General features: G+C 30.8%; 1 protein-coding gene across 2 annotated transcripts; it reads right to left on the bottom strand.

Annotated features, from left to right (window-relative positions):
• Positions 1-771: 771 nt before the first annotated feature.
• Positions 772-24,342, bottom strand: LOC130666686 (probable arginine--tRNA ligase, mitochondrial). 2 transcript variants are annotated; one of them, XM_057467883.1, is made up of 5 exons: positions 24,034-24,335; positions 21,536-22,691; positions 21,329-21,456; positions 7,950-8,173; positions 772-1,001 (listed from the first exon to the last, which is right to left on the bottom strand). In XM_057467883.1, the coding sequence occupies exons 1-5, from the start codon at positions 24,067-24,069 to the stop codon at positions 851-853; spliced, it is 1,695 nt and encodes a 564-aa protein (XP_057323866.1). In that variant the 5' UTR covers positions 24,070-24,335; the 3' UTR covers positions 772-850. The 2 variants fall into 2 exon arrangements, 1 of the variants encoding a protein (XP_057323866.1); XR_008989733.1 differs by lacking the exons at positions 772-1,001; positions 7,950-8,173 and adding exons at positions 18,995-19,079; positions 19,344-19,505 and having other exon boundaries at positions 24,034-24,342.
• Positions 24,343-24,499: the final 157 nt, after the last annotated feature.

Raw genomic sequence — 24,499 nt, forward strand, 5'->3', positions numbered from 1 at the left:
GAGCTCGAAGAGCTCGAAAATGTATTCACAACAATGTTTTCAAGCTCAAGGAGCTCAAAAACAGCGGGAAGTTTGGGGGCTGGCCCGCAGGGTCAACCGATAGACAGATTTTTCTATGAGCATGAAATTAAAATGAAAATAACTAGAAAACAATGCGGAATTTGAAAAAACTTTATGGGAAATAACTACTAGGGTATAAAATTGTCTACAAAAAAGGTCCAATGATATTTTTTAATAGGTCTGATAGTTACGCCGGAAAAGAAAAAGATCTCAAAATTTAATATGAATTCGACTTCAACCTTAAATAACTTTTGAACAAATAGATTTATCAAAAAATGATAAGAAACTTTTTTATAGAGCATTCAATTACCTACAAAAATATGCCTGCCAATTATTTCTATGACGCATCATTAGCTACTTATAAAAAACAGAAGACGTAAAAAAAAATTTTTCCATGTTATTCTTATGGAAAATACGAAATTGCGATTAGGAACCTCTTAATGTTAATATTAAAAGCTCTAATTTTCACAGGCCTCTCCTTTATCTAAATGAAACTTTTGAACCTGTTGAGGGGAATAAAAAATTTGTTATTTTTTGGATCACCCTAATATGTGTATATATGAGTAGTGTGTAGGTAAGCTTTTCACTGGTACGGTATCAAACAAAAACAATGTCTCGTTTTAAATACCACCATAACCTACTCTCACCGCACATATGGATCACATGTCTCATAACTTTTTGATAATATTGTAGCAGGACGACAACCTTAAATAATTGAACACTATTTTTATTCCTCAAAAAGTACAAATCGTTAATCAAAATTTTATTAATAACAGCATTTCGGAAAATTTTACATTTTATTTAATGGCATTAATCCTAATAACTTCATTCCTGTATTGAGAACGTTTTTGGCAACTTGAAAAAGTAGAAGTCTTTGTGATGCAATATCCATTGGTTCGCCTTTCACTCGCAATCGTTCCAGCGTTCTATTTACCGTATGGCTAAAAAATAAGAGTATAAGATTAGCGATGATCACTTTCAGTTATATTTAAGGTCTAAATTTAGAAATTAATTTTTACTCATTTTACGTGTGACTAAATTACACAAATGAAAAAGACAAAAATATGAATGAGGGTACACGGGTTATGTAGAACATAGTCCAGTCATTTAGGCAAAAAAAAAGCAATATCACATATACAGTCAGAACAAGTGATTCATACCGTCCATGGTTACAAGCGTACCAACAGAAAACTCTATGCAAGAAATTTCTATGCTCGGATATCTCTCTGTAGTAAATTTCTGAGTCGGCATAATTATAATTAAGAACAATTATATTACAAGATATTTCGATGACAAAATTATTCGATGCAGAATATTTCTATGCAGGACATCTCTGTGCAAGATATCTCTATACAAGATATCTCTATGTAAGATATCTGTGTGCAGGAGATCTCTATGCAAGACATCTCTACGCAGGACATTTTTATGTAGGACAAATATATGTAAAACTATGGCTGCAAGAGTAAATATACAAAAATACAATTATTCATTAACGCTGTAAAAGAATTTTCTAAACTCACATACTTCAAAAATTTTAGTTTCAATCGTATAGTTATATTTTCATAAATTTAGTAAATAAACAATGTGTTTATAAATTATATTATGAAATTATAATATATATTATAAGGTAATATTATGAGGTAATAAAACGAATTCTAGGAATGTGCGAATCGTGTTCGAATCGAATCGAATATAACTATTCAATTCGAAATTCGAATTTCCGAATTATTTGAATATTTAAGAATTATCCGAAAATTTTTGTACGAGTTGTAATTTTTTAAATTACTCGATTGACAACGAGACAATTTTGATCAACCTTTAAAATTTTTTTTTTATTTTTTTTCAAAAAAATACACGCTTCTTGACTTGAATTTTCATCATTAATATCATCGATTTCAAAAATTTAAGCCTCAATAAAAAAAAAACATTTCACTATTTATTATTTTTTTATACTAAGATTTATGTGTTAAAGTTATTTTATTATGGAGAAATGTAATTAGATATTTATTTGTGTAGCATAGAAATCTGCCACATAGAAATGTCCTGCATAGAGATATCCTACATAGAGATATCCTGCATAGAAATATCCTGCATAGAGATATCTTGCATAGAGATGTCCTGCAACAGAAATGTCCTATATAGATTTCTCTTGCATAGATATGTCCTACATAGAGATGTCCGGCAATAGAAATATTCTGCATAGGAAAGTTTTAACATAGATTTATCTTATAACATAAATGTCCTTCATATAACTATGCTAGCAAGAAATCTACTGCAGAGAGTTATCGCATCATAGATTTATCAGTTGGTACGCTTGTAACCATGGACGGTATGAATCACTTGTTCTGACTGTATCTCTTCTAGCATATGAAAAACCAGTTGCACCTGGATACAGCAAAATTCAAGTCAAAAATCTACGTGATAATCAAGCATTAACAGGAAAAAACTTTAACGAAGTGGATTTTTTGTTGTTTTACGAAAAATTAAGGGATATTTCATCGTTGCCAGGGTGGAATGGTTATCTTAAACAGCTCACTAAAAATAATAATAGTTTTGCAACTTCTTAGATTATGTTTCTTTCTTTCATTGATCGTCCTGCCAGTAACGTAGACACAATTTATACTACTTTAAATTGCACTTTGAATATTGCCAAGTCACATAGACAAAAAACGTGTGTAATTACTTTTGATCTTCCTCTACTCCAAAGCACGTGAAATGGTAGCTGCGTCAGATACTAACTCAGAATTATGTACAATAGTTGTTAAATTAGGAGGGTTTCATATGCTCATATCCTTTCTTGGATCCATAGGATATATGGGTCATTCTACGATAAGAGGTATTACGCACGGCAATCGTTATAAAGTAGATTTCTCATTTTATATGTTGTCATTTTATGCAATAAATCGCAGCATCTTAATGTATTTTCTAAATAACATTATGATTGAATGCCTAATTAAAACACATTTTTCGGAAATTATGTATTTAAGTCTAAAAAAGTCTCTACCCTGGTTTGTCCCCTTGACGTTTTTGGTTAAGCATGTAGACATTACATACCTTCTTTGTCGCAGTACTCGATGAAAAAAGATTTTGTCTAATCATATATGATAGGGCTGTACATCTAAACTGGATTAACCGGTTAAAAAAGTTAACCAGGTTAATTAGCTGGCTAGCTCGTCAGCTTAGCTAATTTAACCAGTTACCTTCATTAGCTTGGCTAAGCAGCCAAAGGCTTAACCGGTTAACTCAAACTGGCTAGGCTAATGAGCTGAGGGTTTAACCGGTTAAATGGTTATTTTTTTTTTTCATCTATTCGCTACTTTATCTCAGACAATGTATAGGAAATACTATATTTCTTTAATTTTAGACCGAAAAAGCTATAAAAAAAAATTTATACTATTAGTTCAAAAAAAACTAAGACAAAAAAATTTGAAAGCCAAAAGGGGGTATCATACTTGTTCTTTTCAATTATTATTGATTCTTAGCGACAAAAATTTAAGAGAACAGTAAAATAGATGACTTCACAACTCAATCAATTGGAAAAAATATGAAATTAAATAAAAAAAACATTTCCAAGTTGATCAGAAAAAAAGATTTTTTATACGCCCTTTTGGTTCTGCAGAGCCAAAAGGGCGGATAATTTGAGATACGCCTGTTTGGCATTAGTAACGCAAAATGTTTTAATTGAATGATTTAAAAAATTGTAGTGAATTTTTTTTTAACTAATAGAATAAATTCTTGGTTATAGCTTTTTCGGTCTAAAATTAAAGAAATATGACACTTTCTAAGATAAAGTAGCGAATAGATGGAAAAAAAAAATTAATCATTTAACCGGTTAAACCCTCAGCTAATTAGCCTAGCCAATTTGACTTAACCGGTTAAGCCTTTGGCTGCTTAGCCAAGCTAATGAAGTTAACTGGTTAAATTAGCTAAGCTGACGAGCTAGCCAGCTAATTAACCTGGTTAACTTTTTTAACCGGTTAAGCCGGTTTAGATGTACAGCCCTAATATATGATTATATATGTTCATATACATGATCATATATGATTATATATGTTCATATATATGATTATATATGATTATGTATGTTCATATATATGATCATATATGATTATATGTAATCATATATGAAATTATATATAATCATGCACGATTATATATGGCGTCATATATAATCATATATAATTATATATGACCCCATACATAATTAGATCTGATCATACCTGGCTGTTATAAGTCCATATATGACCAGATCTGATTATATATAAGTCTATATATAATTAGATATAATCATACTGGCTGTTTTAACTCCATATATAATCATATATAAGTCTATGTATGATCAGGTCTGATCATATATGAGTCTATATATAATTAGATATAATCATACCTAGCTGTTATAACCCCATATATAATCGTATATAAGTCTATACATGATTAGATCTGATCAGACATGGCTAATATAAATTCATGTATAGTCGTGCATAAGTTTATACACTTATCCAAAAAATTAAAGGAATAAAAAAATTTTATACATTTTTTAGTGATTTTTAGAAGGCTGTATTTTCGTGAAAAATAATCGTACTGAAAAAACAAAAAAATCAAATTGAAGCTTAAAATCTCTTGTTTAAAGATCTTTCAGCAAAATATTTTTTTGAGCCACGGTTTTTGCGGAATCATAGGAATCATAAGATATTTGCAAAGTAGCGATGAGTTGACTAAAAATCCATAAAATATCAATTTTTTGTGGGTTTTTCAAATTGATATTAAGGATGAAAAAAAATTTTTTTTTTCCAAAAATCAAAAATGGAGCTTGTAGGGATTTTATTTAAGTTTCTCAAACTGCCCTTTAAATTACTGTGCGACGATTATTTGCTGAGATTTGATAATCAAAGACAAAAGGATCCTTTTTCATTTGAAGGCTGATATCTCAGCAGCAAATTGTCGTACAGAAAAACAAAAAGAAGCAAATTGTAGCTGAATAAATTTCCTAAACGAGTCATGAATTGGTTTTTTCAAAAAATTTTTCAAAAAAATTTTCCCGGCCCCATAGACCTAAAAAACAAAACTAAAAAATTTAGAAAAATTTTGTCTCGAGCTATTTCTTATGATTCCACAAAAACCGTGGCTTAAAAAATTATTTTGCTGAAAGATCTTTAAACTAGAGATTTTAAGCTTCAATTTGCTTTTTTTATTTTTTCGATACGATCATTTTTCACGAAAATACAGCCTTCCAAAAATCATATTTCATCTCCAACATATACATATATATTTTTTTATTAAGTTGAAAATGAAAGTAAGTAATGTGCATATCCGCCATTGTCTTCTATACGAATTTCATCAAGGAAAAAATGCTGCTGAATCTTAAAGAATAATCTGTGCAACTTATGGTGACAGTGTTATTGATGACAGTACTTGTCGAAGATGGTTTCGAAAATTCACAAATGGAAATATTAATTTAAATGATAAACCACGCTCTGGAAACCCTTTAATAATTAGTGACGAGGAATGGCAAGAATTACTAGATCAAGATTCTGCACGAACGCAACAAGACCTTGCAGAAAATTTAAGTGTAAGTGCTTCAGGTAAGATTCAAAAAGAAGGAAAATGGGTATCTCGTGAATTAACCCCAGAACAACGAGAGAGACGAATTGACACCTGTTTGTCGTTGCTTTCACGGCAGAAAGAATTTTTTTTGTGAAAACTTGTAACAGGTGGCGAAAAGTGGGTTTATTGTGAAAATCCTAAACGTCTAAAACATTGGGTGGACCCAGGAGAACCAACGACATCAATACCAAAACGTAATGTTTTTGGGAAAAGAATATTGCTTTATATTTGGTGGAATGAATGGGGCGTACTATATTATGAGTTACTTAAACCAGGAGAAACCGTTACTGGCGGACGCCACAGTTGCCAATTTAAAAAATTAGCAGTTAAAATTAACCCAAAAAGATAATTTGCGGAACAAAAACCTCGACCGGTGATACTGCAGCATGATAACGCTAGGCCTCACAGAAGTTCAATCGTCCACCACACTATAAGTGATTTACAGTTGGAAGTTTTACCCTACGCGGCGTATTCACCAGACATATTGTACCGTCTAATTTTCACCCATTCCGGTCGTTGCAAAATTACTTGGCAGATAAACACTTACAAAATGAAAATGAAGTGCAAAAAATAATAAATGATTTCATTTCGGCAAAAGATCAAGCCTTTTATCGCCGTGGAATTCATGAATTGCCTGAGCGTCGGCAAATGGTAGTAGATGCTGATGGTAATTATTTTGATTATACCCGGGAAAAAATGATCAGACCTGACCATGCCTGTTCATGTATGATCAGGCCTGAAATTCGACATGATCAGGCCTGATCATACCCGCCCATGTCTGTTCATGTCTGAAGCGTTAAATACACTCAGACCTTACCATGCCTGTTCATGTCTGTTCATGTTTGTTCATGCCTGTTCATGTCGGAAGCGTTAAATATAGTCAGGCCTGATCTTGCCTGTTCATGTCTATTCATGCCTGTTCATGTCTGAAGCATTAAATACGCTCAGGCCTGATCATACCTGTCCATGCCTGTTCATGTCTGAAGCGTTAAATAAGCTCAGGCCTGATCATACCCGCCCATGTCTGTTCATGTCTGAAGCGTTAAATAAGCTCAGGCCTGATCATACCTGTCCATGCCTGTTCATGCCTGGTCATGTCTGTTCATAGATATAAAATTTTGTTGACCAAGAATCTATCACGTATAAGATTTTTATTACTTGGTTGCGATTACACTAATGGATGCTATACGATTAAATGTATCTGTTTTGGATGACCGCAAGGAGTTACAACTTCATGGCCAATAAACAATAAATAATCATACTAATAATACTTAAAGTTCATAGGAAAATTAATTTTCAACTAAATCTCGTAGGTCAGTGGATAGCGAGTTAAACTTTCGAGCGCAAGGACCACGGTTCAAATCCTGCACAAGCCCGAATTTTTTATTTTTTTTTCCTTTTTATAGCAATAATTATATATAATTGAATATAGTTATACATAATTATATATAATTATATAGGGCCATTTTTTATATATAATTTTTTTACCCAGATGGGCATGAACAGACCTGAACATACCTGATCAGACCTGAACATGCCTGATCAGGCCTGGTCAGGCATGGTCATTTTTCATGTCTGATCAGTTCTGAAGACTCATGTCTGTTCATGTCTGATCAGGTCTGATCATTTTTTCCCGGGTAAGACTTGTATTTCAATTAAAATTTTCCAATGTTTTTTTTTTGGCAAAAAACGGGAAGAATTTTGTTGTTCACCTAATATTAGAAAGCATGAATTTAATTAGTTAAATGACTAATTAAGACAATGTTAAAAGAAAAATTCAATAACAGTAATTGTTAATACAGTAAAAAAAATAAAATTATAATCTTGTCTCTTATAGTGTCAATAATTGGTGCTTTTACCTTAAAATAAAACTACATTTTCGTTATATTTAAATATGTACACTGGTCACAAAAATTAAGGGATAGAAAAAAAATTCGAAATTTTTGGGTGATTTTCAACATGCTGTAACTCAGTGAAAAATGGTCAAAGAAAAAAAATAAAAAAAGCAAATTATAGCCTCAACTTTCTAGTTTTCAGATCTGGACCTCAAATTTTTTATCGTGCACAGTTCCGGAGTAATCATAAGAAAATCGACGAAAAAAAAATTTTCAAAATTTTTGCTCGTCTTCCAACGAGTATATGGGCTTCAAAAAATTTTTGTGATCAGTGTAATTACATACTAGGAGAATTTCGATAAACAACTCATTATGTATTCTAATGTCAACAGCTTCGGAAATTTTTTTTATAAAAATTTAAAAAACTTACTAAAATATCAAATTTTTTACCTTAAATTAAATAAATATTTTACTAAATAACAAGCTTCTAATGTTTGATAAGATGCAATAACAGCTTCATCAAATTGAGCAATCGACATTATCAGCTCGTCGATGATTGATTCTTCTAACAGAGTTGGATCGCATTGATTGGCTACTGTTGCTCCACAATTTTCTTTCAAATTGGCAAGACGACAGTGTGTATATTGTAATTTTATTCCTGTTTCTCCTTTCATCTACAATTTAATGATATTATTAATTTTACTTTTGTAAATACCGTTTTATATATATCTAAAGATGTTCTAAATTTAATTAAATTCCCAATAGGTTAGATAGCGTAAAACTACTGGTTTTGAACAGTTGAAGCTCTGGTTTGAGATTCTATAAGAATTTAAATAAGATAATTTTTACAAAATGCAAAAACATCAAAGGTGTGTCTATTGTACTTAAATATACTTTGATTATAGCAGCAATAATTTTTATACTCTTCATAAATCGAAATGGAGTATAAAATGTTCAATACCAGTAGTTCTACCGTATTCGAACATTTTTAGTGCAGCCATAAATGAAATGCACGTATTTTTTCATACGCCGATATCAAAAATTCAATACTATATTTTTTATCGCATAAAGAGCACGTAATTAAAATCTTAAAGACAAAACTGTTTCCATAAATTAAGACGCTCACCGTAAATTACGACAGTTTACCGTAACTTACGGCACTTTATTGTAATATAAATTGCGGATTTTTGCCGCGTTTTGCTGTAAAATTTCACAATACTTCCGTAAAATCGGGTATGATTACGGCGTTTTTGCCATATTATATCTTATTTTAAGGTAAAGTACCGTATTTTTAAGTATATTACGGCAAAAAAATCGGTATTTTACGGTAAACACAGTATTTACCAGCAAATCACTTTAGCTACATTATGGTGCCATATGTTTAACCGTGATATACCGTATTTTATGGTAAATACGAACTTTATATACGTGCTGTATGACCAAAATTCCATTTATGTGCAATACTGAAAGCATTTGGATTTTTTAAGGCTACAGTGTACCGTATAGCATATATCATTGTTCATGTAAGCATGTGGATAAGTGCCTTTTAAGAAAAAATATTTTTTTTGATATAATGATATAAATAAATTATAGAGGGCTCTATAAAAAAAACCATTAACTATATGGTTTGTTTTCCGACTTTACGTTAATTTTTAGTTAACTTTTAATTTTTAACTTCCCGCTAAGAAAATTGAAAATTTTCAAAAATTCGGGAAGTTATTGGTTTCAGTCCGATTTTCGAAAATGGAATTTCTAATAGATCTTGACGTTTTGAGGTTCTAGAAAGCTATTCTAACTAATTTCAAGATAATGTCCGAGTGCATGTATGTGTGTATGTACGTACGTCTGGACGTACACTGTAAAAAAAGATTCCTGACGTCACCCGGGAAAAAATGATCAGACCTGACCATGCCTGTTCATGTATGATCAGGCCTGAAATTAGACCTGATCATGCCTGTTCATGTATGATTAGGCCAGAAATTAGACATGATCAGGCCTGATCATACCTGTCCATGCCTGTTCATGTCTGTTCATGTCTGAAGCGTTGAATACACTCAGGCCTGATCATGCCTGTTCATGTCTGAAGCGTTAAATACAGTCAGGTCTGATCATGCCTGTTCATACCTATCCATGCCTGTTCATGCCTGGTCATGTCTGAAGCGTTAAATACGCTCATGCCTGATCATACCTGTCCGTGCCTGGTCATGTCTGTTCATGCCTGTTCATGCCTGAAGCGTTAAATACAGTCAGGTCTGATCATGCCTGTTCATACCTGTCCATGCCTGGTCATGTCTGAAGCGTTAAATACGCTCATGCCTGATCATACCTATCCATGCCTGTTCATGCCTGGTCATATATGTTCATGTCTGTTCATGGCTGTTCATGTCTGCTCATAGATCTAAAATTTTTTTGACCAAGAATCTATCACGTATAAGATTTCCGGGAAAAAATGATCAGACCTGACCATGCCTGTTCATGTATGATCAGGCCTGAAATTCGACATGATCAGGCCTGATCATACCCGCCCATGTCTGTTCATGTCTGAAGCGTTAAATACACTCAGACCTTACCATGCCTGTTCATGTCTGTTCATGTTTGTTCATGCCTGTTCATGTTGGAAGCATTAAATACGCTCAGGCCTGATCATACCTGTCCATGCCTGTTCATGTGTGTTCATGTCTGTTCATAGATATAAAATTTTGTTGACCAAGAATCTATCACGTATAAGATTTTTATTACTTGGTTGTGATTACACTAATGGATGCTATACGATTAAATGTATCTGTTTTGGATGACCGCAAGAAGTTACAACTTCATGGCCAATAAACAATAAATAATCATACTAATAATACTTAAAGTTCATAGGAAAATTAATTTTCAACTAAATCTCGTAGGTCAGTGGGTAGCGAGGTAAACTTTCGAGCGCAAGGACCACGGTTCAAATTCTGCACACGCCCGAATTTTTTATTTTTTTTTCATTTTTATAGAAATAATTATATATAATTGAATATAGTTATACATAATTATATATAATTATATAGGGCCATTTTTTATATATAATTTTTTTACCCAGATGGGCATGAACAGACCTGAACATACCTGATCAGACCTGAACATGCCTGATCAGGCCTGGTCGGGCATGGTCATTTTTCATGTCTGATCAGTTCTGAAGACTCATGCCTGTTCATGTCTGATCAGGTCTGATCATTTTTTCCCGGGTATATAATTATATATAGTCTATACATAATTATATATAGTCTATATATAATTATATATAGTATACGTATAATTGTACAAAATCTTTTTTCATCGGGCAATGATAATTTCAATCAAAATTTTAAATTACTTTTAAAGCGTTATTTAACTAAACTTATAAAAATTGTTTAGAGATCTTTATTTGCAATAATCAATAATATTGTAAGCATTTGCTTACTAGAGATCGTACATAAATAGTAATTTCATGAATTTAAGTTATTTCTGCAGGAAAAATATTTTTTGCGATAAAAATAATTAAAAGAAATTACTATTATTTCGTCTTATAATCAAAATTCATTATAATCAATGCATTTGAATTCTATAAGACATAAGTAGCGAGACAACTCGTTCTTTTTATACTTAAAGTAATAAATAATAAATATAATGATTGTCAATTTATTTGATTAGACTTTAGAATTCATTTTCATAAATGAATATCCAGAAAATTTCAGTTGTTAAGTACCATTTAATTTTATTTATTTAATTTTAAATAAATTATTACTGTTTTTTTAACTAACTTCTGATTTAAAAAAAATTTTCTTGATGAAGTTTTCATTGGGATAAATAATTTGAGAGATATAAAAAGTAATACGGCATGCCATATGTATCTGCATACAAAACATTAAAATTGATTAATTAGCATTCCAGATGAAATAAAATAATAACCGAATTTTAGTAGATTCCTTCGAGGGCCCATTTTGCCCCAAATTAAAATTTTTAACTTCCCGCTGAGAAAATCGACGATTTTCAAAAAATTCGAGAAGTTATTGGTTTCACCCCGATTTTCAAAAACCGGGTTTTCATCATATGTCGACATTTGAAGGTGCTAGGATGCTATTCTGTACATTTTGATGAATGAACCGATTTAGATGGTTCTTGCGGCATTCGTAAGATATCTTCTGAACTTAGATTTTCAAAAAAATTTTAGACCATTTAGTCAAATAAACTCTGAGACATTTAAGAAATACAAAAAAAAAATGTTTTTTTTCGTTTTTTTTGGATATTGTGAAAACTATCGAATCGATCAATTAAAAAATCTAATCAGCTCTAGAACTCGATAAAATCATTCGATTGCCGCCTAGAACGTCTCAATCAGATAATCCGTTCGAAAGATATTGCTGACGAAAGAAATAGTAGAAAACGGTTTTTTGCAAATATCGTCGAAACAACTGAACCAATCATTCACAAAATTTTATCAGCTCTAGGCCTCAATAAAATGCACCGATTACCACCTCAACCGTCTCATTCGAATAATCTGTTCGAGGGATATCGTCGACGAAAGAATGAAAAAAAATCGTTTTTCGTGAATATTTCGGAAACTATCGAATCGATCAATTCCAAAATCAAATCAGCTCTAGAACTCGATAAAATCATTCGATTGCTGCCAAGAATGTCCCAATCAGATAATCCGTTCGAGAGATATCGTCAACGGAATAATAAATGTTAAATCAATATATCTGCTTTTTTCATTGAATAACATAATAATTACTGAACAAAATTACTCAAAACTAATATGTTCTTCTTTATATAAGTCATTGGAAGTGATTGCCTAAAAATCGTCATGTTCACTCGTATCAGGATATACTTACACGATATAGATACAACGTATCACGTAAATATTTATTTTTGAGCTAATTAGTGAACATAATTGTGAACAAATATAAAAAATGCTCATTCATTTATTATTTTAGATTCTAAATTTTTAAACTTTAAAGTAAAACGTAACCCTGTTGAGCTTGAAAAGCTCATAAAAAAGGGAAACAAGGTATCTTCGAGCTCGAAGAGCTCGAAAATGTATTCACAACAATGTTTTAGAGATCAAGGAGCTCGAAAACAGCGGGAAGATTTAGGGCTGGCCCGCAGGGCCAACCGATAGACAGATTTTTTATTTTTGGAGCATATTGATTGCGAATACATAGCAGATGACTAGAAAAACTAAAAGGGGTAAACAAAAATCAAATATTAGAAATTTTTTTTGGGGGGCCCATTTTTTTCCTAATTCAAATTCTTGTAATTTTCAACAAATGTGGCATATTGGGACCAAAAACATAAGTCTAAGTGGCTAGTAAGAAGTAAAACAAATGAGCACCACTTAAGGGGCCTATTTCACCCCCCTCCCTCTATTTCGTTATTTGAATCCCCAAAAACTTAGTATTTCCTGAAATACTCCATTCTCCCTCTTCCTTCCCAATTTATGGCAATGGATATTTAGTAGTGGGGGTACCATGGAGGATACCATAGACATCAGTCGACAACAGTGCGACAACAGTCGCATATATAGTTACTCTCGAAAGTTACTCTTGTATTAAAATTACAAACTCAAAATCAGCGGTTGTTAATAATTTAACTTTAAATTATTATAAAGTGAACAGTGACTCTAACAGTAAAGTGCTAAAGTTCGTTAACTCAAAAGTTCATTGGTTCAAAATCGACAATTATTAACTAAATCAAGTTCATTACAATAGAATTAAACGGTTTGAATTATACCTACGAATACGTTTACAACTTGATTGAACAAGGAGTTATTGAAGATATTGATACAGTGGTTTCAGTCATGGGTGGTTTAACGCTGCTTCATGTAGCAACTTTCAATAATGATAAAAAATTGGTGGATTATCTGCTCCGCAAGAAAGCTGATGTACATTCAAAAAGTCAATACTGGGGTACAGCTCTTCACACTGCTGTTATAATGGAGTACCTGCCTATAACTGAAAGACTAATAAACTATGGGACAGACGTTAATGCTCGACTACTTGTGCATCCTTATTTGACTCGTTTCCGGTATTCAGTTGACCAAAATGATGAAGAAATTCCTGAGTTTATATTGAGAAGAGACGACGATGTGAATACGATATTGAATCTTTATGAATTGTGTTTTGCCAAATCACCATTACAAATCGCTATTGATCGAAGTAAAGAAGAAATGGTAGAGCTACTTTTAAAAAGCAATGCTGATCCGAATCTGGATACTCATATTTTTGAAACACCACTAAACTTTGCTATTAGTAAAGAAAACTAACTAATTACAAAGCCTCTTCTGGCATACGGTGCAGATGTTAATAGTGTAAATGGTGGTGGTTTTTTAAAAATAAGTCCTCTACATTTTGCTGTCCAATGCCTAAACTCGGAAGCAGTCAAATTGATCTTAAATGATAGTATGGTTGATATAAATATAGTGACAGTGTGTAAAAATTCAGCGCTTCATAACGCAATTAAGTTCGCGATCAACGATAATATCATGACAACTTCTTATTGCTGGCGTTGATATTAATTTAATAAACGTTGGTGGTGAAACAACATTAACTTCAAAACTAAATAATTCACAAAAAGTTAATGACGCAATTACCGAACATATTGCAAAATTCAGTGCGGCGAATATTTATGTCAATGAACAAAATTTAGCAGTCGTAAATAGTGAAAAATTCGGTGAATTACGCGATCAGTGTTTAAGCGAAATTGAAAAAATGAAAATAACATATGTTGGTACGAGTAATAATACATTTTAAAATGTTTTGTGTAATAAATGTGAGCACAAATCGGCTGTAAGTTTAAAGTATGTTAGTGTTAGTTTGGTTTTCAAAAACAAAAATACTGAAAAATTTTTAATGATGCGGATTATCATTAACTCACGTATTGTAATTTGAATTTAAAAATTTTTTAAACAGAAACATACAAGATTTACAATCTTGTTTTACTTTAAGTAAATCTATATTCTTGCGTGTCAGATCACGCCTGGTCGGCAAAAAGTTATCATAAAGATCTCATAAAATAGTAGTTTATCTATCGAGTGCGATCGCGTTTAAGACGCGAGTGTGAAGATTGGTGCCCGAGCCGAAGGCGAGGGTACCAACACACAAGCGTCTTAGACTCGATTGTACTAGATAAATACATTAGTTTTTGTGACAGATACTTGAAATTTACTACATTTAGTGCCTATAAATGGCAGGTTATAAATCCGCGTTTATTTATTTGGTAAGATTGTTTTGAATATTTGTTGAAAATTAGAGAGAAGTCGGTAAGTGGACGAATTAAAATGATGATAAATTTTGTCACAAGATGGCTCGTTAAGTTACTTCGATATTTTCTGGTCGTTTGCTATCGCACATGTAACCAAAAAATATTTTTTGATCCGATGATGACGTCACTATTAGAACGATTAGGTATCTTTTTTACCAGCTGTATCTTATCTAATATTTTTAGCTGCCGGCTATAAGCGCTAAATGTCGTAGATTTCAAGTGTCTGTCACAAAAATAACATTTTTTGGATCTGATAACTTTAAGACTTATCTTAAAGATAACATAAAGATGTCAGAAAGATATCTAATGCGCCACCTACTGACATCTTTTAGGTCTCTTCGAAAAGGTATCAGAAAGATAACATTTTTCTGGTGTCTAAAAGATATCGGATCAATGATATAATAAAGTTATCTCTATATAATTAGATATGATTTTTAGGTTACTAAATAATAATTAATATTTAAAAATTTTTTGGTTTTTATTGTTTTTTTATTTATAAGAAAGTAATTCATCCGAAATTATATAATAATTTAAATATAATTAATAATAATAATTTAGTTTTGATAATCATCCTCATAATAATAATGATAATAAAAATAATAATAATAATAATAATAATCTTCAAATTCACTTTAACTTGTTTATCACCATGATCATTATTGTCACTACTATTATCGCTATTATTATTTATACTATCATGTTTAGTATAAAATCCAATTGACATTTGCCATTAACTTCAAAGTTTGGTACTCTAATAAAGAAAAATCATTTGAAATGATTCAAAACAATTTGAAATAGTTGAAAAATAATTTTAATCGACTAATATATAGATATACACTTAGCATGGATTAAATCACTTTTCTTATTCAGGGTAATGATTGAGGCTCAATAATCTGAGGTTCCTAGAGATTAGAATTGTTTATTGAAATATTTAAGAATTTTCGTAAACGTCCATTTTTTTTGACTTGTAGATAATTCTTTAAATGTTTTTCTCAAGGACATTTTTTATCAAACACTCTTTGCACGTATATCTATTTTGTAGGTTCGACTAAACTAAACATAAAATATATGAATACCAAACGTCATTTGATAGATTTAGGTTATGATCAAATGTTAACAAAAAGATATCTTTTTGGCCTCATAAAGACATCTACAGAAGTTATCATAAAGTTATCTTTTAGATCTCGATGAACCGATATCCGTAAAAAATTGTCAAAAAGATAACATTTGTCTGGCCTCTAAAAGATATCTTTTTTCAGATAAGATAATGATGCCTTTCTGACATGGATGCCGAACGGGACCTTAAGAAAGATGGATTAGTGACATGCAATTGTAAGAAAATGCTGATTTTACATACTAGCACTCGATATTGTCCCAGTTCAGAAGTATACCACTATGATATTTTTTATTATTTGCTCTATATCAAGAGGGTCTGGTGATTTTTAGGTAGATTTTTTTAAAAATCTAACTATTGTATTTGTCCTCATGGTCGATTTTTCAAGGGATTTTGTCATAAACTATTATAATTAGTTGAGTAGAGTTCAAAAATACCATTCGTTAAAAAATTTATATATGTATGTATATATATATATATATATATTTATGTAATATAACGGACTTTAGAGGACACGATTGCGTCTACAATTCTTATCCGATCTTAATGAAATTTTTTACACTCATTTTATGGGTGATTACCACGGTTAAGTTCGAAGATGGGCTAAGTCGGTCGATTAGTTTAGAAGTTATGGCTGTTTGAAATTTTAACGATTTTTTGAAAAAATCTGTTTTTAATCACTTTTAAAGTCCATATAACTTCAAAACTAAAATTCATAGAGAATTCCTGTAAAAAGTATTTTAAAGCTTGACTAATAAGCTTTAATTTATGACCTCAAACTTTATATTTTGACCATTTCTTCCAATAATTTGATAACCTTGAAAATTTTAATGGAATCAAAAAATGTTGAAAATATGGTTTTCATCCCACATAACTTATGCTTGTCCCAGTATAATCCAGTTTCGTCAGCTATATTTGTTTTTGCACTAAGTAACCTGTAAATTTCACTGCTATTTTGTATTTTAAAAGTATTTCATTTATTATTTATGATGTATCAAATGTACCTCTAATCCCTATGATTATCACTGGTTTTGTCATTACGATAGCACCCACAGTTCTTATCGGATCTTAATGAAATTTATCACACTTATTCTATATGCGATTATCTTGATCAAATTCGAAGATGAGCTAAATCGGTCGATTAGTTTTGAAGTAATGGTTGTTTGAAATTTTCACGATTTTTCGAAAAAATCAGTTTTTATTCACTGTTGAAGTTCATATAACATTAAAACTAAAACTGATAGACAATTTCAGTAAAAAGTATCATAAAGCTTGTTTAGTAAGCTTTAAATATTTGACCTTAAACTTTATGTTTTGACCATTTCTTCCAATAATTTGATGGCCTTAACAATTCTAATGGAATCAACAAATGTTGCAAATATGGTCTTCATTCCACATAACTTATGCATTTCCCATTATAATACAATTTTTTCAGTTGTATTTTATCGTGGCCTTGCCATCGTAATAGCGATTACAATTATGATCTCCTACTACTTTAATTTTCTATACTTTGTTTACGTGAAGGTTAGTTTGATACATCCCTGATTAAACAAAATGATTAAAAATGATTTCACACGTTAAATGTCCATAAGAGACAGGATTAGAAATGATTTGAAGGATTAAAAAGTATTTAAAATGATTAAAAAACAAATCATTTTAAATCATTTTTAATCATTTTGTTTAATCAGGGATTACCTATATAGGGGAGGGTGGGGCAGAGCGGCCCCCCTAAGCCAATTATTATTTTTTGTGGCTTTCAACCATAAGATCACTTTACTTTTGTCCTATTTCGAACAAATTTATGGACATTTTGCCAAAATTCTGAAAAAAAAATTTTTTTTTGTAGGGCAGAGCGGCCCCCCTCCAAAAAGTGATAAAAAAATTTTTTTTTTCGTTTTTTTTTTTTTTAAATTGTTTTCATCATTAAGAATGTATTTCTTTCTCTTGACAACTATTTTTGGTTTTATATTACTCGAAAAAAATTTTTTAAAGTGTAATAAATCGTTCACTCTCGGATACCTTAATTACTAATTGTTATTTAATAAAAAAAAAAAAATTAATTCTATAGTTTTACTTCATTTCAAAAATTTATCAACTAAAAAAAAAATTTAATTTTTATAAATTTGGAGTGACCATATTTGCCTCTTACATAGAGAAACGGCCGAAAAATATGAAAAAATAATTTTTTCGGATTTATAGTAATTAGGCGAAAAAAAAAAAATTTTTTTTTTGATCAAAATTTCAGGCGGGCCGCGCTGCCCCACCCTCCCCTATAATGTTTCGTCAAATCAACTATCCGAAGTTCTCTATCGAAAATAGTCGTTGTCTTTTTTTAACCCTTACTCCAAGAAAACGAACCTCATTTCATATCATGACTATACACTAACATATATCACAAGATATGTATGTATGAAACTTTTTATATAGATTAATTAGAAAATCTACCTTCCATTTCGGCTGCCAAACGGCCTTTTTTAAATTTTTTACTTGTTTTCTGTTTTATTATACAATCATTTCAACTTTTTATTAATTGATAATTATTTAAAATGGTCGAATATTTAAAAAAGTACGAGGCACTTTTGTTAGTAATTTGAAATTACCCTGGCGGATCTAATATTACGGTAGGTCTACGGTAGTATTACGGTAGGTTTACCGTAACTTACGGTAGTTCTAGCGTAACTAACGGTATAGCTACCGTAACCTACGGTGGTGTAACGGTAGCTCCACCGTAAAATTACAGTAGAAATACCGTAAGTTACAGTAGAAGTACCGCAAGTTACGGTAGAAGTACCGTTAAACTACCTAAGTTACGGTAGAGCCACCGTAAAATTACCGTTAGTTACGGTAGAAATGCCGTTAAACTACCGTTAGTTACGGTAGAGCTACCGTAACACTACCGTAAGTCACCGTACAACTACCGTAAGTTACGGTAGCTCTACCGTAAGTTACGGTTCTTCATTGTGGTGATCATCATTAGGTGTCACGGTGACCCTCCTCTCGAGTGCACATTTCCTTTAAAATATTTATATGCAGTTATAAATCGAAGTACAGTTATTAGGCAAATATAATACCGTTAATTTATAATAATTAATTTCCATATACCTCACTCGTCAATTTTGGCAAGCCAAGATATCATGATAAGTCATCTCATGTAAAAATATTGCTGCATCACCGACCTGAGAAAGTTTTTGTACCTGTTACATTAATAACAACTAATTAATCACTCGATGCATCGATGAAAAAAAGTTTTTATAGAAATTGAGTAATTTTTTATGCTATTCTTCAGTTACGTTGATTATATAATATATATATAATTTGTAGCAAATGATCTATTTATCTTCAAATTTGGCTTCCGTGAATGAAAAAAATTTATTGAAAATATTCAATTTTATCGGCACTGTTATAAATAATAAGTTTTTAAAATTTATAAACATTAACATAATCTTAGAGTTAATTACCTTGTAAGAAAATGTTTTCGGAAAATCACCCAATCGCTGTGCCATTTCATAAATTAGTACAGAATAACCTTTGAATCACTTTTAGTTCTCTAACCTATTATTTTGGGAATTGATGCTTACTTAGGATTTTATTACTCGAATCGAAAATTTACATGGCGCCATCTGCCAAACAAAGACAAAATGAATCGATAAAAATGGTGTGGAAATAAGGCCCTTACATTTACGCAGCGTGGATTTATCAGAACTTCTCAAGTATGAACAAACATGTCCTATAATTAATCACGTAAATTATTTACCGTGAACCACCGTAATGCGGCAGTGTACGATAGCTAGTAGGCTGTATTGTAATCAACAGTGAAGATATTACTCATAATAGTGAAGAACCAGAACTTTGTTTTGATGATCGCACAAATAGGTACCGTATTTTTATCATAGTTCTTCCGTTAATTTACCTTATCTTGCAGTCATGAAATGGCAGGATTGAGGTAGAATTGCGGTAATATTATGGCAGAAGTACGGTAAAATACGGTAGAACGACCGAAAATTACGGTAGGATTACGGTAAATTACGGTAGGTCTACGGAAAGACTACGGAAGGATTACGGTGAATTACGGTAGAACTACGGTAGGATTGCGGTATGACTACGGTAGGGTTACGGTAGAACTACGGTAAGATACGGTATATTACCCTCGTACCGTAATCTACGGTGACTTACCGCAATCTACGGTAACTTACCGTAATTCTATCGTAGTATCGGGTCCGCCAGGGTAAATATATTATGAAAAAATTTTTTTAAAATTAATTATGGACATTTTAACAATTTGAATAGTTCACAGGAAAAAATATTGTTAAAATTGATATAATTCGTGTGTTAGAAACGCTCTGCACAATATATGTTATTTTTTAACACTAAGTATATGTGTTGAAATTTGGACATTAAATTTGTGGTAAAATTTGAGCACGAAGTTCGGGGAATCCCAGAAGTAAAGTCAATACTTTTTAAATGTCAGTGACGACACAAAATAATTTTAACTTTTAAATTTTATTTTTTTACCGTAGATATACGATATATACCATATATATCTGGATGTATATTTTTTTGTATGGGTTATTTAAGGTTATCAAAACGGACAACAATCATTATTTAACGTTCAACTATATTTTGATAGTAAACAATAGTAACAATAGTTTTATTAAAGTCAAAATTTAAGAAAAATCATGTAATATTTCATACCAGTCGTAAATAGCAAATCAATTAATTGCTTTTAAGAAAGTAAAAACACATTTTTATTTAGCAAAAATATAGTTTTTACATTACATAAAATAATTTGAAATTATAACAAATTTTTTTTGATACGTATGATCATATTTAATATTGATATATTCGCACAGAAATCTATTTAAGAGAGTTGTATGTTTGTAGAGAAGTATTATACATAGAGAATTATTATGCATAGAGAAGTAAAAAGTACGCTTGTAACTAGGTACGGTATGAAAACATGATGTTGACTGTACGTTAGTATAGAGATCAGTGGACTTACTGTATAGGAGTATTACATATATGCTAAAATGCTAATACTGAAAACTCGGCCCACGAAGTAAGACACGTAGTTCCTGACAAGTATCTTATATATCTTATGGAAGTATCTTGCTTCAGACCTTGCCAAAAGATTATAGATACAAATTTACCCAAGAGTTTCTTAAGAATGCTACCAGGGAAGATCCATTAATTGGTCAATATTTTCACTTTTTATTAATATCAAAAATGACAATCGCAAGAACAAAATATTTAAAGCTCGAGGGAACGACGAAATATTAATTTTGATTCGATTTTTATTGCACCGTTGCTTTAAATATCATTTCATCACGTTTAAAACTTTAAGAATATATAAATAAATAGGAAAATTTAAGAATAATAAATAAATAACGATCATTACGAGAATAATAAAATCGTTGATTCACAATAAATTTTTTTTAGTACTTACGTCTAGTGCTGTGTCCCAGTTAAAAGCGTAATCCCGAAGTCGTCGTTGTTTTAAATCATTAATGATTATTGCCGATATTCCTAGGATATCTGTGCTCTGACTGTTTTCATTTTTATCCACTTTGGTTGCTGAAATATATTTGCATTTTCAATTGGGTTGTACTTTCTTTTTTTTTTTTTTTTTTTTAATGTGTCACTACATACTTACTGTTTAATTGATGTTGTTTTTGTTTAATTATTGCATTAGCTTCATCTAAAAAATTATTCAGAAATACAGCAGTTCCTTTCCGAGTACTCATTCCAATTATTTTACCAAATGGTAAATGATGAATTTGACTTGCCCATGCCATATTTAATTTAGTGAGAATATTTTTTAAACTTCTAAAATGATCACGTTGGGATGAATCAGCTACATAGTACATTTTATCAAAATTATATTTTTCAGCACGATCAATAGCAGCAGCAATATCTCGAACTATATATAATGTTGATCCATCACTTTTAATTATTGGAACAAGCTTATTATTATTAAGAGACACAGCTTTTCTGCCTTTTGAATCTCCAGTAAGAATACCCAAATCACCCATTAATTTTAGTATATGATGAATATTTGAAGAATTATACGAAGATTCCCAGTTATATTCATCAAACTTGATACCAATACGATTATAAGTTTCGTCTAACTCGTTGACAGTATATTTCTTTAAAGATTGCCATTGGCTAAAGTACATGCCATCACCATTTTCTAATTGCTGGAAAATTTTTCTAGCTTGATCTAGAATTTCATGATCGGTTTCGGCTAACTTATTTGCATAAACATAAGCATTATACAATTCTTCAATTGAATTATTTTTTATAGATTCATTAGACATCCCAACTAAATTCATACCGAGGATAACCAAACCTATTTGAGTACCCCAATCTCCCAAGTAATTTAATTTAACAACACTGTTATTAAAAAATTCATTCATATTCGCGGTAAAATTTCCAATGATTGTCGAGCGTAAGTGGCCAACATGAAAAGGTTTTGCTATATTAGGCGAACTAAATTCAACAACAATTTTTTCCCTGTTGCATGAAACTAAAGGAGCAGAAATTTTAGATAAATTTGTCTGTAAAATTTCTTTGATAAAAAAATGTTTATCTACATCGATTGAAAGCATGTCATGATTGTCTTTCTTCTTGACTCGTATATTTTTCAATGCACCATCAAATTTTTGTTGGATTATGTTTTTTACATATTTTTCTATATTATAAAAATTTGTTTTCAAAGGTAATTCAAATGAAAACCCTTTTTTTGTATTTCGTTCGAGACACATATGCGACATAAATATTTTTTCAGGAATATCAGCATACTTGCAAATCTGAAATAATAAGTATAAGAAAATATTCATTCATGGATTTTCCTCGCGTAATAGGTTGTAGAAGTAAGCCAGCATTCATCACTCTGATTAAGAAAAGCAGTTGGAAAGATTAAAAAAAAAAATAGCTAGATACTGTTTAGTGATATGTCGTACTAGTATAGTAAATAGTCTACAGCGAGTGTACATTCCCTGAGTAAACAAAACGATTTACTCAATGATGATTGTATATCCATCTCGCATTAAAATTGAATCGTTTTTAATTGTTTTGAATCTTTTCTAATCGTTTCTTCTTTTTAATCAGGGTTGAGCTATACAGATGAGTCTGATATGTACACTGAGACAAAACTGCTATATTCAAAATTAAATACTTGAACGGTTATCAATACCTTCAGCAAGTTATTCAATAAAAATAGTAGATGTATACTATTCTTTCAAGAGACGAGTCTTGACAAAACATATATATATGTAATTCTATTTATCTTGTTGAATTAAATGACCAACTTAGCGCTAAATAAAAAATATATTTTCTGCCCTCCGGCCGGAAAGTGGCAACTTTCGGGCCGCTGCCCTAAACGAAGTTGCAACTTTCCGGCTTCGTCGAGCAGAAAAATAGTATACGCACCTTGGCCAGTAAAAAAGAAAGCCTCAGACCACATGTTTGTCAGCCTCGGCTTCGCCTCGGCCAACAATTACATGTGCTCTGAGACTTTTCTTATTTTACTGGCCTAGGTATGTAATATACTATTAAAAAAATTTGTTTTAATACTTTTTAATTCTTCCATAAACTTGAAATCCTCTTAATTTTTAAACATTAAATCCTTTTGAAAAATTCCAAATGACAAACTATTCAATATAATAATTTAGGTAGATCTAAAGCTATTCCATTTCCTAAATACTTTACAATAATTTTTAATCACTAAATAAAAGTCGAATTTCCTAATTGTTGAAAGACTTGGGACGATTAGAACATATGAAATTTTTTCGAATACTCTTGAGTACTTTTCAATAACTTAACGATAATTGAATTTCATTTTATACGGAAATTTTGAAAAATTCAAAAATATTTCAATTTTCAAATACTTCCAACTTTTTTTTTTAACAGTTAATACCAAAATTTAGATTCATGGAGGGATTTTGAGAAATTAAAAAATAATCAATTTTTTTTAATACTTTTAAATAGTTTTTAATCACTAGAAAATTTTTTTGATCGCTTCAAATTTTTTAAAAATTTTTATTGAGAATTCCGAAAGATTAAAAGAACATTCAAATTTTTATTTTTTAACTTTTTTAATCACTTTTCTTAATCAGGGAAATTAAAGGTCAATAACTTATCTTATTTTACCTCTTTTTTAATAAAACATCGTATTTGATAACTCATCGTCAATTATTTATTGGTGAATTGTATTTTTTTTTTCACCTAAGATTTAATTTTGTAAACAAAACGTGTTCTCACATTGGTTTGTTATCCAATTAGCACACAGCTGCAGAGTGTAACACTGTACAAGCTAGTGTGTACAAGTGGAGACTCACACTGTGTGGCGGCAAATTGAAAATTAAATTTTAAAAACATTGTATGATGTTAACGACAAAAAATAGAAAAAAAGTTTTAAAAAATATAAGGATTCAAAGAAGATAGTTTTATTCAACGAAAACATTAAAGATGCTGTTATGATCCTGAAAGTAGCAGACGTACGCGACGAAAAATTATATTAGCTAGGGAAATCTAGGGTAATAATAAAGTTACCACAAATTTCGAAGGTAGATATCGTTTGTTCATTGGCTCAACATCTTTCAGTGGTAAATTTCAA

Source organism: Microplitis mediator, chromosome 4 (assembly GCF_029852145.1).
Source record: "Microplitis mediator isolate UGA2020A chromosome 4, iyMicMedi2.1, whole genome shotgun sequence".
NCBI classification, from domain to species: Eukaryota; Metazoa; Arthropoda; class Insecta; order Hymenoptera; family Braconidae; genus Microplitis; species Microplitis mediator.